This window comes from Heptranchias perlo, chromosome 42 (genome assembly GCF_035084215.1).
Source record: "Heptranchias perlo isolate sHepPer1 chromosome 42, sHepPer1.hap1, whole genome shotgun sequence".
NCBI lineage: Eukaryota > Metazoa > Chordata > Chondrichthyes > Hexanchiformes > Hexanchidae > Heptranchias > Heptranchias perlo.
Genome location: NC_090366.1, coordinates 9,362,865 through 9,382,714, shown reverse-complemented (window position 1 = coordinate 9,382,714; position 19,850 = coordinate 9,362,865). Strand labels below are relative to the sequence as shown.

Below are 19,850 nucleotides of genomic sequence, written 5' to 3'. Positions count from 1 at the left end.
ACGAGTCAGTACATTTATACCCGTGACTATGTCAGTACGTGGTGTCTCAGCCCTGAAGGGGTTGGCCATCACTCTCCCAGATAAAGAACAGCTGAGAGTGTGTGTGAGCGAGTGTGTGTGAGCGAGTGTGTGTGAGCGAGTGTGTGTGAGCGAGTGTGTGTGAGCGAGTGTGTGTGAGCGAGTGTGTGTGAGCGAGTGTGTGTGAGCGAGTGTGTGTGAGCGAGTGTGTGTGAGCGAGTGTGTGTGAGCGAGTGTGTGTGTGTGTGTGCGTGTGAGCGTATGTGTGAAACACTGTAAGATAATGGACCGACCTTGGACCCTTGCTATCTGGGAAAAGGAACGCGCACAACCTTGGAGTTTGTTCAAACAACGAGACAAAAAGAGGAAGAATAGGCAGAGAGTCTGAGCAGAGGCAGAGAGTCTGAGCAGAGGCAGAGAGTCTGAGCAGAGGCAGAGAGTCTGAGCAGAGGCAGAGAGTCTGAGCAGAGGCAGAGAGTCTGAGCAGAGGCAGTGTCCGTTGGGTTCAGCTGTCTCACACAGACAATTTGAAAAGCAAAGTCGTGCTGTTCCTCCTGGAGATTTTACACTGATTCACCGCAGCAGGTAAAGTGACACAATGCCAAGTTACTATTCCTTATATATTAATTCTAGGGATGTGGGCGTCGCTGGCAAGGCTGGCATTTATCGGGCATCTCTCGTTGCCCTTGAGAAGGTGGTGGTGAGCCGCCTTCTTGAACCGCTGTAGTCCGTGTGGTGAAGGTTCTCACACAGTGCTGTTAGGAAGGGAGTTCCAGGATTTTGACCCAGCGACGATGAAGGAACGGCGATATATTTCCAAGTCAGGATGGTGTTTGACTTGGAGGGGAACGTGCAGGTGGTGTTGTTCCCATGCGCCTGCTGCCCTTGTCCTTCTGGGTGGTAGAGGTCGCGAGTTTGGGAGGTGCTGTCGAAGAAGCCTTGGCGAGTTGCTGCAGTGCATCCTGTGGATGGTGCACACTGCAGCCACAGTGCGCCGGTGGTGAAGGGAGTGAATGTTTAGGGTGGTGGATGGGGTGCCAATCAAGCGGGCTGCTTTATCTTGGATGGTGTCGAGCTTCTTGAGTGTTGTTGGAGCTGCACTCATCCAGGCAAGTGGACAGTATTCCATCACACTCCTGACTTGTGTCTTGTGGATGGTGGAAAGGCTTTGGGGAGTCAGGAGGTGAGTCACTCGCCGCAGAATACCCAGCCTCTGACCTGCTCTCGTAGCCACAGTATTTATATGGCTGGTCCAGTTAAGTTTCTGGTCAATGGTGACCCCCAGGATGTTGATGGTGGGGGATTCGGTGATGGTAATGCCGTTGAATGTCAAGGGGAGGTGGTTAGACTCTCTCTTGTTGGAGATGGTCATTGCCTGTCACTTATCTGGCGCGAATGTTACTTGCCACTTATCAGCCCAAGCCTGGATGTTGTCCAGGTCTTGCTGCATGCAGGCTCGGACTGCTTCATTATCTGAGGGGTTGCGAATGGAACTGAACACTGTGCAGTCATCAGCGAACATCCCCATTTCTGACCTTATGATGGAGGGAAGGTCATTGATGAAGCAGCTGAAGATGGTTGGGCCGAGGACACTGCCCTGAGGAACTCCTGCAGCAATGCCCTGGGGCTGAGATGATTGGCCTCCAACAACCACTACCATCTTCCTTTGTGCTAGGTATGACTCCAGCCACTGGAGAGTTTTCCCCCTGATTCCCATTGACTTCAATTTTACGAGGGCTCCTTGGTGCCACACTCGGTCAAATGCTGCCTTGATGTCAAGGGCAGTCACTCTCACCTCACCTCTGGAATTCAGCTCTTTTGTCCATGTTTGGACCAAGGCTGTAATGAGGTCTGGAGCCGAGTGGTCCTGGCGGAACCCAAACTGAGCATCGGTGAGCAGGTTATTGGTGAGTAAGTGCCGCTTGATAGCACTGTCGACGACACCTTCCATCACTTTGCTGATGATTGAGAGTAGACTGATGGGGCGGTAATTGGCCGGATTGGATTTGTCCTGCTTTTTGTGGACAGGACATACCTGGGCAATTTTCCACATTGTCGGGTGGATGCCAGTGTTGTAGCTGTACTGGAACAGCTTGGCTCGAGGCGCAGCTAGTTCTGGAGCACAAGTCTTCAGCACTACAGCTGGGATGTTGTCAGGGCCCATAGCCTTTGCTGTCGAGCTTCTTGAGTGTTGTTGGAGCTGCACTCATCCAGGCAAGTGGAGAGTATTCCATCACACTCCTAACTTGTACCTTGTAGATGGTGGAAAGGCTTTGGGGAGTCAGGAGGTGAGTCACTCACCGCAGAATACCCAGCCTCTGACCTGATCTTGTAGCCACAGTATTTATATGGCTGGTCCAGTTAAGTTTCTGGTCAATGGTGACCCCCAGGATGTTGATGGTGGGGGATTCGGTGATGGTAATGCCGTTGAATGTCAAGGGGAGGTGGTTGGACTCTCTTGTTGGAGATGGTCATTGCCTGGCATGAATGTTCTGGGATTTTGACCCAGCGACGATGAAGGAACGGCCAATATATGTCCAAGTCGGGATGGTGTGTGATTTGGAAGCCCTACGGCTCTCTCTCTCAGACCCTCTCTCTCAATCTCCCCTATCTTTCGTGGTCCCCCTTTCCCCTCAATCTCTCAGAGTCTTCCCCCCGCCTCTGTGCCTCTTGGTTCCCTTATCTTCTCCCTGTCTCTCTCGCTCTCTCTCTCTTCCCTCCCCCCACCCCTCAATCTCCCTCCCTCCCTCCAGTCTCTCTCAGTCCCCTACCTCCTGATCTCTCTCAGTCCCCCTTCCCCCGTCACCTTATTCTCAACCCCTGACTGATATTGGTCCCTTCTCATCAGGCGCTTTTACTATTTGGATTTTTTGGGCCCGGAGGTATGGATCAGGTTGCTCTTAACTCTGTTGCACTCGGTGGCTGAATCCTAAATCAGAACAGCCATGCTTTCCAGCAGGGGGCACGGGATAGTGATCAGAAACTGAAATCTGGGCTGATTTCCCGGCCCCCTGCCTCACAGTCCTAATTGTACGCTTCCAGTTCAGAGTGGGGCTGGAACCTGGGACCCTTGCGGCCTGTGTGGCACCCTCGGGTGCTGTCTCCACCCGCTGTCTGTGGACAATGGACCCCAGCGACTGACCCCTTCAGCTGCCTCCTTACTGTGTGTGTGTGTGTGTGTGTGTGTGTGTGTGAGAGAGTGATACTGCCTGCACTAACTGGAGAGATGTTACTGTCCCACAAATCAGGTACCGGGATAAGGAGAGACGCCTCCTTTTAAATAAGCTTTCCATCGTAACCATTCCTCGAATAAATGACACCACTTAGTTCGCAGATCAGTGACTCCCATTGAAAACCATAACTTGCATTTATACAGCACCTTTAACATGGAGAAACGTCCAAAGCTGCTTGGCAGAGGTGTAATCAGGCAAACACGTGAGATACTTTATCAGAAGTTGCTGCCCCGTGAGCTGTAAAGAAGCAGGGAATCCGAGGGAGGAGTCTGACATCAGATGTCAAGTTGCTTTCCCTTAGCTGTTTCACCCCCTCAGTCCGTCCCACGGACCTGAATCAGGGCCTTGAATTAATCACAAGTCCCGGAATTGCCAGGGGGTACCTTTCTTTGTTCTCCTTCCTCTGATGTAATCTTTCTGCCGAGGTCCATAGTCCATTGGCTGGCAACGCCTCGATTTCAAAATCCTCATCCTTGTTTTCAAATCCCTCCATGGCCTCGCCCCCTCCCTATCTCTGTAACCTCCTCCAGCCCTACAACCCTCCGAGATCTCTGCGCTCCTCCAATTCTGGCCCCTTGCGCATCCCCGATTTTAATCGCTCCACCATTGACGGTCGTGCCTTCAGCTGCCTGGGCCCTAAGCTCTGGAATTCCCTCCCTAAACCTCTCCGCCTCTCCACCCCTCTCTCCGCCCTTAAGACGCTCCTTGAAACTTGCCCTAATATCGCCTTATGTGGCTTGGGTCAATGTTTGTCTGATTTCCGCTCCTGTGAAGCGCCTTGGGATGTTTTTTCTACGTTAAAGGCGCTATATAAATGCAAGTTGTTGTTTTCGTTGTTATTATTTACCAAAGGCGCTCAAAACTTTAAAACCCACACACTGCCCATCCTTTACAGCATGGCATACCCAGTTAGTATCTGAAGACACCATTTAATATGCAGTAGATTCAGTTATTCCTAGGTTTCCTAATTATCTATTCCTCATCAACACTATGCCCGTAAATGTACTTGTTCATTCACCCACAACCTTGTTGCGTGACTTTACTCAATGCACTGCTCAAAAATAGTAAAGCTGCAGGCTCCTCAGTTACAGTATAATGAATAATTAATCAACAAACAAAGATAGAAACAGGAGGAGGCCATTCAGCCCCTCGAGCCTGTCCTACCATGTAATTAGATCATTGCTGCTCTGGATCTTAACTCCCATCTACCCGCCTTGGTTCCGTAACCCTTAATCCCCTCACCCAACAAAAATCGATCAATCTCAGTTTTGAAATTTCCAATTGACCCCCGGCCTCCACAGCTTTTTGGGGGAAGAGAGTTCCAGATTTCCACTCCCCTTTGTGTGAAGAAGTGCTTCCTGACATCACCCCTGAATGGCCTAGCTCTAATTTTAAGGTTATGCCCCCTTGTTCCGGACTCTCCCCACCAGAGGAAATAGTTTCTCTCTATCTACCCTATCAAATCCTTTAATCATCTTAAACACCTCGATTAGATCACCCCTTAATTGATATTCAAGGGAATACAGTGCACTGGGGTTCATTTCTAGAGGGATAGAATTGAAAAGCAGAGAAGTTATGTTAAACTTGTATAGAACCTTGGTTTAGACCACACTTGGAGTACCATGAACAGTTCTGGTCTCCGTATTATAAAAAAGGATATTGAGGCATTGGAGAAGGTGACAAAAAAAAATTTACAAGGCTGATACCAGAACTGAGAGGTTATACCTATCAGGAAAGATTGAACAGGCTGGGGCTCTTTTCTCCAGAAAAGAGAAGACTGAGGGGAGATCTCATTGAGGTCTTTCAAGATTATGAAGGGGTTGATAGGGTAGATGTAGAGGAGATTTTTTTTATTCGTTCTTGGGATGTGGGCGTTGCTGGCGAGGCCGGCATTTATTGCCCATTCCTAATTGCCCTTGAGAAGGTGGTGGTGAGCCGCCTTGTTGAACCGCTGCAGTCCGTGTGGTGAAGGTTCTCCCACAGCGCTGTTAGGAAGGGAGTTCCAGGATTTTGACCTAGCGACGATGAAGGAACGGCAATATATTTCCAAGTCGGGATGGTGTGTGACTTGGAGGGGAACGTGCAGGTGGTGTTATTCCCATGTACCTGCTGCTCTTGTCCTTCTAGGTGGTAGAGGTTGTGGGCTTGGGAGGTGCTGTCGAAGAAGCCTTGGTGAGTTGCTGCAGTGCATCCTGTGGATGGTACACACAGCAGCCACTGTGCGCCGGTGGTGAAGGGAGTGAATGTTTAGGGTGGTGGATGGGGTGCCAATCAAGCAAGCTGCTTTGTCCTGGATGGCGTTGAGCTTCTTGAATGTTGGAGCTGCACTCATCCAGGCAAGTGGACAGTATTCCATCACACTCCTGACTTGTGCCTTGTAGATGGTGGAAAGGCTTTGAGGAGTCAGGAGGTGAGTCACTCGCCGCAGAATCCCCAGCCTCTGACCTGCTCTTGTAGCCACAGTATTTATATGGCTGGTCCAGTTAAGTTTCTGGTCAATGGTGACCCCCAGGATGTTGATGGTGGGGGATTCGGCGATGGTAATGCCGTTGAATGTCAAAGGGAGATGGTTAGACTCTCTCTTGTTGGAGATGGTCATTGCCTGGCACTTGTCTGGCGCGAATGTTACCTGCCACTTATCAGCCCAAGCCTGGATGTTGTCCAGGTCTTGCTGCATGCGGGCTCGGACTGCTTCATTATTTGAGGGGTTGCGAATGGAACTGAACACTGTGCAGTCATCAGCGAACATCCCCATTTCTGACCTTATGATGGAGGGAAGGTCATTGATGAAGCAGCTGAAGATGGTTGGGCCTAGGACACTGCCCTGAGGAACTCCTGCAGCAATGCCCTGGGGCTGAGATGATTGGCCTCCAACAACCACTACCATCTTCCTTTGTGCTAGGTATGACTCCAGCCACTGGAGAGTTTTCCCCTGATTCCCATTGACTTCAATTTTACTAGGGCTCCTTGGTGCCACACTCGGTCAAATGCTGCCTTGATGTCAAGGGCAGTCACTCTCACCTCACCTCTGAAATTCAGTTCTTTTGTCCATGTTTGGACCAAGGCTGTAATGAGGTCTGGAGCCGAGTGGTCCTGGCGGAACCCAAACTGAGCATCGGTGAGCAGGTTTTTGGTGAGTAAGTGCCGCTTGATAGCACTGTCGACGACACCTTCCATCACTTTGCTGATGATTGAGAGTAGACTGATGGGGCGGTAATTGGTCAGATTGGATTTGTCCTGCTTTTTGTGGACAGGACATACCTGGGCAATTTTCCACGTGTAGGAAAGACCAGAACTTGGGGCCATTAATATGAGATAGTCTCTAATAAATCCAATCGAGAATTCAGGAGAAACTTCTTTACCCAGAGAGTGGTGAGAATGTGGAACTCGCTACCACAAGGAGTAGTTGGGGCGAAATACACAGATGCATTTAAGGGGAAGCTGGATAAACACATGAGGGAGAAAGGAAATGAAGGATATGGTGATAGGGTGAGATGAAATAGGGAGAGAGGAGGCGCGTGTGCAGCAAAAACATCGGCATAGACCAGTTGGGCCGAATGGCCTGTTTCTGTGCTGTACAATCCATGGTGTCAGAATTTGAAACAGCGCATGGGACGATAAGGCAGCTGTATCAAAATTTTTAAAAAGATAGATTAAAGACCTGGATCCATTTAAGAGGTGGACAGACTGTCATGTTAACGTAAGAACGGAGCCAGAATGTGCCCAGCTCTGCAGCAGGCAAGAAGGGCTTGCAGGGGGTTAGGACTTAATGACATTAATGCTCTTTCCTGTGTACATTAGGTAATGCCCTCTCTCCTCTGTATATTAGGTAATGCTCTCGCTCCTGTGTCCATAAGGTAATACTCTCTCCTGTGTACATTAGGTAATGCCCTCTCTCCTCTGTATATTAGGTAATGCTCTCTCCTGTATCCATAAGGTAATACTTTCTCCTATGTACATTAGGTAATGCTCTCTCCTGTGTACATTAGGTAATGCCCTCTCTCCTCTGTATATTAGGTAATGCTCTCTCTCTTGTTTACATTGGATAATGCTCTCTCTCTTGCATACATTATGTAATGCTCACCTGTGTACATTAGGTGATGCTCTCTCCTATGTATATTAGATAATGCTCTCCTGTGTACATTAGGTAATGCTGTCTCTCCTGTGTACATCAGGTAATGGTCTCTCTCCAGTGTACATTAGGTAATACTCTCTCCAGTGTACATTAGGTAATACTCTCTCCAGTGTACATTAGGTAATGCTCTCTCTCCTGTGTACATTAGGTAATACTCTCTCCTGTGTACATTAGGTAATACTCTCTCCTGTGTACATTAGGTAATACTCTCTCCAGTGTACATTAGGTAATACTCTCTCCAGTGTACATTAGGTAATACTCTCTCCAGTGTAGATTAGGTAATACTCTCTCCAGTGTACATTAGGTAATACTCTCTCCAGTGTACATTAGGTAATGCTCTCTCTCCTGTGTACATTAGGTAATACTCTCTCCAGTGTACATTAGGTAATACTCTCTCCAGTGTACATTAGGTAATACTCTCTCCAGTGTACATTAGGTAATACTCTCTCCAGTGTACATTAGGTAATACTCTCTCCAGTGTACATTAGGTAATACTCTCTCCAATGTACATTAGGTAATACTCTCTCCAGTGTACATTAGGTATTACTCTCTCTAGTGTACATTAGGTAATACTCTCCCCAGTGTACATTAGGTAATATCCTTTCCTGTGTACATTAGGTAATACTATCTCCAGTGTACATTAGGTAATACTCTCTTCAGTATACATTAGGTAATACTCTCTCCAGTGTACATTAGGTAATACTCTCTCCAGTTTAAAATGGGTAATAGTCTTTCCTGTGTACATTGGGTAATACTCTCCCCAGTGTACATTAGGTAATATTCTCCCCAGTGTACATTAGTTAATATTCTCTCCAGTGTACATTAGGTAATACTCTCTCCAGTGTACATTAGGTAATACTCTCTCCAGTGTACATTAGGTAATACTCTCCCCAGTGTACATTAGGTAATACTCTCTCCAGTGTACAATAGGTAATACTCTCTCCAGTGTACATTAGGTAATACTCTCTCCAATGTACATTAGGTAATACTCTCTCCAGTGTACATTAGGTAATACTCTCTCTGGTGTACATTAGGTAATACTCTCTCCAATGTACATTAGGTAATACTCTCTCCAGTTTAAAATGGGTAATAGTCTTTCCTGTGTACATTAGGTAATACTCTCTCCGGTCAACATTAGGTAATGGTCTCTCCCCAGTGTACATTAGGTAATATCCTTTCCTGTGTACATTAGGTAATACTATCTCCAGTGTACATTAGGTAATACTCTCCCCAGTGTACATTAGGTAATACTCTCCCTAGTGTACATTAGGTAATACTCTCTCCAATGTACATTAGGTAATACTCTCTCCAATGTACATTAGGTAATACTCTCCCCAGTGTACATTAGGTAATACTCTCTCCAGTGTACATTAGGTAATACTCTCCCCAGTGTACATTAGGTAATACTCTCTCCAATGTACATTAGGTAACACTCTCTCCAATGTACATTAGGTAATACTCTCCCCAGTGTACATTAGGTAATACTCTCCCCAGTGTACATTAGGTAACACTCTCCCCAGTGTACATTAGGTAACACTCTCCCCAGTGTACATTAGGTAATATTCTCTCCAGTGTACATTAGTTAATATTCTCTCCAGTGTACATTAGGTAATACTCTCTTCAGTATACATTAGGTAATACTCTCTCCAGTGTACATTAGGTAATACTCTCCCCAGTGTACATTAGGTAATACTCTCTCCACTGTACATTAGGTAATACTCTCTCCGGTGTACATTAGGTAATACTCTCTCCAGTTTCAAATGGGTAATAGTCTTTCCTGTGTACATTAGGTAATACTCTCTCCAGTGTACATGAGGTAATACTCTCTCCAGTGTACATTAGGTAATACTCTCCCCAGTGTACATTAGGTAATACTCTCTCCAGTGTACATTAGGTAATACTCTCTCCAGTGTACATTAGGTAATACTCTCCCCAGTGTACATTAGGTAATACTCTCTCCGGTGTACATTAGGTAATACTCTCTCCGGTGTACATTAGGTAATACTCTCTCCGGTGTACATTAGGTAATATTCTCTCCAATGTACATTGGGTAATACTCTTTCCTGTGTACATTGGGTAATACTCTCTCCTGTGTACATTGGGTAATACTCTCTCCTGTGTACATTGGGTAATACTCTCTCCTGTGTACATTGGGTAATACTCTTTCCTGTGTACATTGGGTAATACTCTCTCCTGTGTACATTGGGTAATACTCTCTCCTGTGTACATTGGGTAATACTCTCTCCTGTGTACATTGGGTAATACTCTTTCCTGTGTACATTGGGTAATACTCTTTCCTGTGTACATTGGGTAATACTCTTTCCTGTGTACATTGGGTAATACTCTTTCCTGTGTACATTGGGTAATAATCTCTCCTGTGTACATTGGGTAATACTCTTTCCTGTGTACATTGGGTAATACTCTTTCCTGTGTACATTGGGTAATACTCTTTCCTGTGTACATTGGGTAATACTCTCTCCAGTGTACATTGGGTAATACTCTTTCCTGTGTACATTGGGTAATACTCTCTCCAGTGTACATTGGGTAATACTCTTTCCTGTGTACATTGGGTAATACTCTCTCCTGTGTACATTGGGTAATACTCTCTCCTGTGTACATTGGGTAATACTCTCTCCTGTGTACATTGGGTAATACTCTTTCCTGTGTACATTGGGTAATACTCTCTCCTGTGTACATTGGGTAATACTCTCTCCTGTGTACATTGGGTAATACTCTTTCCTGTGTACATTGGGTAATACTCTCTCCTGTGTACATTGGGTAATACTCTCTCCTGTGTACATTGGGTAATACTCTTTCCTGTGTACATTGGGTAATACTCTTTCCTGTGTACATTGGGTAATATTCTTTCCTGTGTACATTGGGTAATACTCTCTCCTGTGTACATTGGGTAATACTCTTTCCTGTGTACATTGGGTAATACTCTTTCCTGTGTACATTGGGTAATACTCTTTCCTGTGTACATTGGGTAATAATCTCTCCTGTGTACATTGGGTAATACTCTTTCCTGTGTACATTGGGTAATACTCTTTCCTGTGTACATTGGGTAATACTCTTTCCTGTGTACATTGGGTAATACTCTCTCCAGTGTACATTGGGTAATACTCTCTCCTGTGTACATTGGGTAATACTCTTTCCTGTGTACATTGGGTAATACTCTCTCCAGTGTACATTGGGTAATACTCTTTCCTGTGTACATTGGGTAATACTCTCTCCTGTGTACATTGGGTAATACTCTTTCGTGTGTACATTGGGTAATACTCTCTCCTGTGTACATTGGGTAATACTCTTTCCTGTGTACATTGGGTAATACTCTCTCCTGTGTACATTGGGTAATACTCTTTCCTGTGTACATTGGGTAATACTCTTTCCTGTGTACATTGGGTAATACTCTCTCCAGTGTACATTGGGTAATACTCTCTCCTGTGTACATTGGGTAATACTCTCTCCTGTGTACATTGGGTAATACTCTCTCCTGTGTACATTGGGTAATACTCTCTCCTGTGTACATTGGGTAATACTCTCTCCTGTGTACATTGGGTAATACTCTTTCCTGTGTACATTGGGTAATACTCTCTCCTGTGTACATTGGGTAATACTCTTTCCTGTGTACATTGGGTAATATTCTTTCCTGTGTACATTGGGTAATACTCTCTCCTGTGTACATTGGGTAATACTCTTTCCTGTGTACATTGGGTAATACTCTTTCCTGTGTACATTGGGTAATACTCTTTCCTGTGTACATTGGGTAATAATCTCTCCTGTGTACATTGGGTAATACTCTTTCCTGTGTACATTGGGTAATACTCTTTCCTGTGTACATTGGGTAATACTCTTTCCTGTGTACATTGGGTAATACTCTCTCCAGTGTACATTGGGTAATACTCTCTCCTGTGTACATTGGGTAATACTCTTTCCTGTGTACATTGGGTAATACTCTCTCCAGTGTACATTGGGTAATACTCTTTCCTGTGTACATTGGGTAATACTCTCTCCTGTGTACATTGGGTAATACTCTTTCGTGTGTACATTGGGTAATACTCTCTCCTGTGTACATTGGGTAATACTCTCTCCTGTGTACATTGGGTAATACTCTCTCCTGTGTACATTGGGTAATACTCTCTCCTGTTTACATTGGGTAATACTCTTTCCTGTGTACATTGGGTAATACTCTTTCCTGTGTACATTGGGTAATAATCTCTCCTGTGTACATTGGGTAATACTCTCTCCTGTGTACATTGGGTAATACTCTTTCGTGTGTACATTGGGTAATACTCTTTCCTGTGTACATTGGGTAATACTCTTTCCTGTGTACATTGGGTAATACTCTTTCCTGTGTACATTGGGTAATACTCTTTCCTGTGTACATTGGGTAATACTCTTTCCTGTGTACATTGGGTAATACTCTTTCCTGTGTACATTGGGTAATACTCTTTCCTGTGTACATTGGGTAATACTCTCTCCTGTGTACATTGGGTAATACTCTTTCCTGTGTACATTGGGTAATACTCTCTCCTGTGTACATTGGGTAATACTCTTTCCTGTGTACATTGGGTAATACTCTTTCGTGTGTACATTGGGTAATACTCTTTCGTGTGTACATTGGGTAATACTCTTTCCTGTGTACATTGGGTAATACTCTTTCCTGTGTACATTGGGTAATACTCTCTCCTGTGTACATTGGGTAATACTCTTTCGTGTGTACATTGGGTAATACTCTCTCCTGTGTACATTGGGTAATACTCTCTCCTGTGTACATTGGGTAATACTCTCTCCTGTGTACATTGGGTAATACTCTTTCCTGTGTACATTGGGTAATACTCTTTCCTGTGTACATTGGGTAATAATCTCTCCTGTGTACATTGGGTAATACTCTCTCCTGTGTACATTGGGTAATACTCTTTCGTGTGTACATTGGGTAATACTCTTTCCTGTGTACATTGGGTAATACTCTTTCCTGTGTACATTGGGTAATACTCTTTCCTGTGTACATTGGGTAATACTCTTTCCTGTGTACATTGGGTAATACTCTTTCCTGTGTACATTGGGTAGCCCCAGTGTCATCAAACAAAAAACAAACAAAAGTGCCCCTTTTTAGAGGGGCACAGCTAATAAAGAAGTAAACCATAAAACAAATGAAAGTGATAAAATTAAAGAATATTTTTATCGACGTCCACTATGCCCTCCGATCCCTGCGGTGGCCACCGGTGGCGGAAGGCCTCAAGCGTACTGGCGGACACCGCGTGTTCCTTCTCCAGGGCCACCCTGGCGCAGATAAGATCGCGGAAGAGAAGGGCAGGCAGCCCTCGTCCAACCTGGACCTGTGGATTGCCACCTTGGCCAGGCCCAGGAGCACACCCACGAGGTGGTCCTCCGAATTGCCCGCCCTCCACACGCACACACCCCACCCCCGGCCAACCTGCACCAGGTGGCCAACGATCAGGAGCACGCCAGTACGTTGTACATTTTACTGCCCTTTTTTCCACAATACATCTGGCAGCTCATATTGAAACTGTTCCTCCCCCAGAGGCCAGTTCAGTGCTGTCGCAGTTGTGTTCTTTTGGTGTTTGAATTTCAGACACCTGTTGTGTAGCCGAATGTGGAATGTGCTGGATCGGCAGTCAGGCTGGTCAGCCTGAGGCTGCTGTTTGTAATTTCCGATCACAACAACAACAGCTTGCATTCATGTCGCGCCTTTAACGTAGTAGAACGTCCCGAGGCGCTTCACAGGAGCGTTAATCAGACAAAAACTGACACCGAGCCACATAAGGAGACATTAGGACAGCTGGCCAAAAGCTTGGTCAAAGAGGTAGGTTTTAAGGAGCGTCTTAAAGGAGGAGAGAGAGGCGGAGAGGTTTCGGGAGGGAATTCCAGAGCTTGGAGCCTAAGCAGCTGAAGGCACGGCCGCCAATGGTGGGGCGAAGAAAATCGGGGATGCGCAAGAGGCCAGAATTGGAGGAGCGCAGAGATCTCGGAGGGTTGTTGGACTGGAGGTTACAGAGGTAGGGAGGGGAGGCGAGGGCCATGGAGTGATTTGAAGACAAGTATGAGAATTTTAAAATCGAGGCATTGCCGGACCGGGAGCCATTGTAGGTCAGCGAGCACAGGTTCCTGTTGGCCAGTTGTTACAGTAACGCTGTGCATTGTTGTTAACGGAAAAAGCATCTTGCAGGCATTGGGAGGGAGCGGGTAAAGACCCCCAGTAGTAATGGGTCACGGTGCTGTTGATAAATTGCTGCATTAATCGAATCATTCTCTATTAAGCAAACTGCAGAATTTCTATGCATTGAGAATGGATCGGTGTCTGCGATATCCCAGAAACTGGTCCTGAGTGACCCAGCACTGCCAATATTGGACAATTGTAAACAATTTTACAACACCAAGTTATAGTCCAGCAATTTTATTTTAAATTCACAAGCTTTCGGAGACTTCCTCCTTCCTCAGGTAAATGTTCAGGAGCTCCTCGAAGCCTACGCATTTATACATATAGAACAATACATGGTGTTTACAGAATGCCCCTGCAACTGCCCGTTGCCAAGGCAATCACCGTGTTCAGACAGAGAGGTGTCACCTGCAGAACCCCCGAATACACATTCAACAAAAAAACAAACAGGAAAAAAAACAGAGAGAGGCAGAAACATCCGGAAGGCAGAGAAAGCCAGCAAATGACCCATTATATTAAAAACAGATAACATTTGTTCGCTGGTGGGGTAACGTGTAGCGTGACATGAACCCAAGATCCCGGTTGAGGCCGTCCTCATGGGTGCGGAACTTGGCTATCAATTTCTGCTCGACGATTTTGCGTTGTCGTGTGTCTCGAAGGCCGCCTTGGAGTACGCTTACCCGAAGGTCGGTGGATGAATGTCCATGACTGCTGAAGTGTTCCCCGACTAGGAGGGAACCCTCCTGTTTGGCGATTGTTGCGCGGTGTCCGTTCATCCGTTGTCGCAGCATCTGCATGGTCTCGCCAATGTACCATGCTCTGGGGCATCCTTTCCTGCAACGTATGAGGTAGACAACGTTGGCCGAGTCACAGGAGTATGAACCATGCACCTGGTGGGTGGTGTCCTCTCGTGTGATGGTGGTATCTGTGTCGATGATCTGGCATGTCTTGCAGAGGTTACCGTGGCAGGGTTGTGTGGTGTCGTGGACGCTGTTCTCTTGAAAGCTAGGTAATTTGCTGCGAACGATGGTCTGTTTGAGGTTGGGTGGCTGTTTAAAGGCGAGTAGTGGAGGTGTGGGGATGGCCATAGCGAGGTGTTTGTCCTCATTGATGACATGTTGAAGGCTGCGGAGAACATGGCGTAGTTTCTCCGCTCCGGGGAAGTACTGGACGACAAAGGGTACTCTGTTGGTTGCGTCCCGTGTTAGTCTCCTGAGGAGGTCTATGCGATTTTTTGTTGTGGCCCGTCGGAACTGTCGATCGATGAGTCGAGCGTCATATCCCGTTCTTACTAGGGCGTCTTTCAGCGTCTGTAGGTGTCCATCGCGTTCCTCCTCGTCTGAGCAGACCCTGTGTATTCGCAGGTCCTGTCCATAGGGGATGGCCTCTTTGACGTGGTTAGGGTGGAAGCTGGAAAAGTGGAGCATCGTGAGGTTGTCCGTGGGCTTGCGGTAGAGTGAGGTGCTGAGGTGCCCGTCTTTGATGGAGATTCGTGTGTCCAAGAAAGAAACTGATTCTGAGGAGTAGTCCATGGTGAGCTTGATGGTGGGATGGAACTTGTTGATGTTATCGTGTAGTCTCTTTAGTGATTCCTTGCCGTGGGTCCATAGAAAGAAAATGTCGTCGATGTATCTGGTGTATAGTGTTGGTTGGAGGTCTTGTGCAGTGAAGAAGTCCTGCTCGAACTTGTGCATGAAAATGTTGGCGTATTGGGGTGCGAATTTGGTCCCCATGGCTGTTCCGTGTGTTTGGGTAAAGAACTGGTTATCGAAGGTGAAGACATTGTGATCCAGGATGAAGCGGATGAGTTGTAGGATGGCTTCCGGAGATTGGCTGTTGTTGGTGTTGAGTATTGATGCTGTCGCAGCGATGCCGTCATCGTGGGGGATACTGGTGTATAGTGCCGAGACGTCCATCGTGGTGAGAAGTGTTCCTGGTTCAACTGGTCCGTGGGTACTGAGTTTTTGTAGGAAGTCTGTAGTGTCGCGACAATATTGGACAAGCCCTGGGTGTGACATTGTGTGTCACAGGCTGTGTAGCTGAGGGTTTGACTACCGCCAAACACATAAAGGTGTGTGAAGCTGTCAGCCGGGCTCTGTCGCAAGGACTGTGGGGAACGGACAACTGGAATTCAGTCTCTTCTCCTCTCGCACACTTCCCTGACTACTTCATTCTGTGTGTGTGTGTCTCTTGTCTCTCGTTTTTCTATCGCATTCTTTTGCTTTTACACTCTTGCTCTCTTTCCTATCTTTTTCTCTTCCTCTCTTTCCCATTCTCCTTTTCTCACTCCCTCTCTTTTCTCACTCCCTCTCTTTTCTCACTCCCTCTCTCTTTTCTCGCTCCCTCTCTCTTTTCTCGCTCCCTCTCTCTTTTCTCGCTCCCTCTCTCTTTTCTCGCTCCCTCTCTCTTTTCTCGCTCCCTCTCTCTTTTCTCACTCCCTCTCTCTTTTCTCACTCCCTCTCTCTCTCTTTTCACTCTTCTTTCCCTCTCTCTCACTTTGCTCTATTTTCTCTCCCACTCTCTTTTCTCTCTTATTTCTTCCACTCCTTTCTCCTCTTTCTTTCACATTCTCTTTCTTTCGGGATGTGGGCGTCACTGGCAAGGCCGGCATTTATAGTCCAGTCCCAGATGCCCTGTAAAGATGGCGGTGGGCTTTCTGTTTGAACAGCTGCATGGTGATTTGATACAGCTGTGTGGCTTGCTCGGCCACTTTAGAGGGAAGTTAAGAGTCACCCAGCTGTGGGACTGGAATCAGATACAGGCCAGACCGGTTAAGGGCAGCAGTTTTCCTTCTCCGCAACTGGCGAATGTGACCCTTGCGAGCCATTAAGTGCCCGATATCAGTGAGTTGCTGGGTCTGTACCCTCTGTGTCCACATAAACAACAGTGGACACTGAGGGTCATGCCAGCACCACCGAATTTACAGAACCCGGTAACATCAGGCTTTTGATGCATCAGCTGGCAGGCTTCACCACGGTTGATACAACAATTTGCATTTATATAGCGCCTTTAACGTAGTGAAAGGTACCACAGGAGCAATTATCAAACAAAATTTGACACCGAGCCACATAAGGAGATATTTGGACAGGTGACCAAAAGCTTGGTCAAAGAGGTAGCTTTTAAGGAGGGTCTTAAAGGAGGAGAGAGAGAGGCGGAGAGGTTTAGGGAGGGAATTCCAGAGCTTAGGGCCCAGGCAGCTGAAGGCACGGCCGCCAATGGTGGAGCGATTAAAATCGGGTGCCAGAGGCCAGAATTGGAGGAGCGCAGAGATCTCGGAGGGTTGTCGGGCTGGAGGAGGTTACAGAGATAGGAAGGGGGTCGAGACCATGGAGGGGATTTGAAAACAAAGGATGAGAATTTTATAATCGAGGCATTGCTGGACCGGGAGCCAAGCCTTCTATTAACCTGCATCCAGCTAGGATTAGCTAAGGACATGCTCGTCGAGTTTATATTACTGTGCATTTTAGTAAAAAAAAACTTGCATCTTTCACTACATCAGGACATCAAAAAAGGGCTTCACAGCCAATGAGGAACTTTTTGAAGTGTGGTCACTGTTTGTAATGTAGGAAATGCGTCAGCCAATTTGCGCACAGCAAGATCCCACAAACAGCGACGTGATAATGACCAGGTCGTCTGTTTTTTATTGATGCTGGTTGAGGGATAAACATTGGCCCCAGGACATCAGGGCGAACGCCCCCTGCTCTTCTTCAAATAGTGACTGTGGGATCTTTTACCTCCACCTGTGAGGGCAGACGGGGCCTCGGTTTAACGTCTACATCCGAAAGACGGCACCTCCGACAGTGCAGCACTCCCTCGGTACTTCCACTGGGAGTTACAGCCTGGATTATGGGTTCGAGTCACTGAAGTGGGACTCAAACCCACAACGTTCTGATTCAGAGGTGAGAGTGCTGCCCACTGAGCCACGGCAGACACCTTACTTCTGTGTCTGTGTATTGCTGTTGAATCTGTGCTGTACCCGCTCCGAGGCCAGCACATGATTCCTGAGGTGCGGTGCCCAAAAAAAAACAAAACCCTGGGCCAGTTTGGATCAATTAATGATCTCCGTTGGCTTTATTCTTTAATACTGTGGCCCAGTTTAGTTCAGGTAATGATGCCTGGGGTGGGGCCCAATCTGGTTCAGGTAATGATGCCTGGAGTGGGGCCCAATCTGGTTCAGGTAATGATGTCGGGGGAGGGGCCCAGTCTGGTTCAGGTAATGATGTCGGGGGAGGGGCCCAGTCTGGTTCAGGTAATGATGTCGGGGGAGGGGCCCAGTCTGGTTCTGGTAATGATGTCGGGGGAGGGGCCCAGTCTGGTTCAGGTAATGATGTCGGGGGAGGGGCCCAGTCTGGTTCTGGTAATGATGTCGGGGGAGGGGCCCAGTCTGGTTCTGGTAATGATGTCGGGGGAGGGGCCCAGTCTGGTTCTGGTAATGATGTCGGGGGAGGGGCCCAGTCTGGTTCTGGTAATGATGTCGAGGGAAGGGCCCAGTCTGGTTCTGGATACAAAACATGAAAAGACCATTAGGCCCATCCATCCGCTTTGCCTCCATCCTTCAGCTGACTTCATCTCTTCTGCTTCCCCCATTATTTTTCATTCATTCTGGGGATGTGGGCGTCGCTGGCAAGGCCGGCATTTATTGCCCATCCCTGATTGCCCCTTGAGAAGGTGGTGGTGAGCCGCCTTCTTGAACCGCTGCAGTCCGTGTGGTGAAGGTTCTCCCACAGTGCTGTTAGGAAGGGGGTCCCTGGATTTTGACTCAGCGACGATGAAGGAACGGCCGATATATTTCCAAGTCAAGGTGGTGTGTGACTTGGAGGGGAACGTGCAGGTGGTGGTGTTCCCATGTGCCTGCTGCCCTTGTCCTAAATCTGGAACTTTCTCTCCCAAAATGCTGTTGAGACCAGGTCACTTGAAGCTTTCAAAACTGAGATTGATAGATTTTTGTTGGGCAAGGAGATATGGAACCAAGGAGGGAAGATAGGGCGAAGGTACAGATCATCCGATGATCTGATTAAATGGCGAAACAGGCTCGAGGGGCTGAATGGTCTCCTCCTATTCCTTTGTAACAAGCTCAAGGGGCTGAATGGCCTCCTCCTGTTCCTGTGTAACAGGCTCAAGGGGCTGAATGGCCTCCTCCTGTTCCTGTGTAACAAGCTCGAGGGGCTGAATGGCCTCCTCCTGTTCCTGTGTAACAGGCTCGAGGGGCTGAATGGCCTCCTCCTGTTCCTGTGTAACAAGCTCGAGGGGCTGAATGGCCTCCTCCTGTTCCTATGTAACAGGCTCGAGGGGCTGAATGGCCTCCTCCTGTTCCTATGTAACAGGCTCGAGGGGCTGAATGGCCTCCTCCTGTTCCTATGTAACAGGCCCGAGGGGCTGAATGGCCTCCTCCTGTTCCTGTGCTCCTACAGTGGAGGTCTGGGAGGTGCAGCGACAGAACGGAAAGGAACTGATACGATGAGCCAATTCTGGGGGCTGGGGGGGGGGTCCACTATCAAAAGGAACTGCCCCCCGACAGCTACACGATCCGCACTCCTCTCGCTAGCCGGGGCAGGTTAATATACAAGTACCCTGGGGATTGGAGGGTGGGGCTCCGCGGGACGGCTCGGTTATAAAACGCCTGCCTTTCCTTTCTCTCTCCAGCCTCCGCCCTGTCCCCTCCGGCCATGGACGTGCGGACCATGTTCCTCCTCCTCCACTCCGTCACCGAGGACAACATCCGCTTCTTCCAGCAGAACCCGTCGGAGACGGGGCGGCGTTTCGTCAGCGCCTTCGCCCAGATCCAGGGCCACGGGCGGGGGCTGCAGTCGGTGGTGCACGGCTTCACCGAGATCTTCCCCATCTTCGACTTCGACGAGCGCACGCCGGCCAACGGTTACCGCAGCCTGATCAAGGTGGTGCGAGCCTGCATCCTCCACATCATCCACAAGGCCCGCTACATCTCCGCCAACCGCCGCAGCATCTTCTTCCGCACCAACCACAACTGCATGGAGATCGAGGCCTACTGCACGGCCCTCTGCCAGCTCCGCGCCCTGGTCTACTTTGCCCAGAAGCTGCTGACCGCCAACAAGCACGGCGACCTGTTCTTCAGTGAGGAGAAGGGCCTGTCCGAGGACTTCCTGCGCGAGTCCAACTCCATGCACAAGGGCTGCTTCTACGGGCGCTGCCTTGGCTTCCAGGTCCGTGTGTCTCTCCCGCGTCTTCGAGTCACCCCCCCCCCCTCCGCCCCCCCGAGGCCTGGCCCCCTCCGAGATTGCTGAAACCTCCCCCAGCCCCACACCCC

The 19,850-nt window shown here is 48.1% G+C and overlaps 1 protein-coding gene across 5 annotated transcripts in view; it reads left to right on the top strand.

Moving 5' to 3' along the window:
- Window positions 1-19,850, top strand: part of lipeb (lipase, hormone-sensitive b) — a 146,969-nt gene that overhangs the window by 9,865 nt on the left and 117,254 nt on the right. For 2 of the 5 annotated variants that reach the window (XM_067975239.1, XM_067975235.1), the window contains exon 2: window positions 19,211-19,746. In XM_067975239.1, coding sequence (XP_067831340.1) covers window positions 19,211-19,746 — 536 coding nt within the window. Of the gene's footprint in view, window positions 1-363; window positions 604-13,069; window positions 13,214-13,329; window positions 13,407-19,210; window positions 19,747-19,850 lie in introns of those variants that run through there. The other 3 variants (XM_067975237.1, XM_067975236.1, XM_067975238.1) reach the window with 3 other exon arrangements.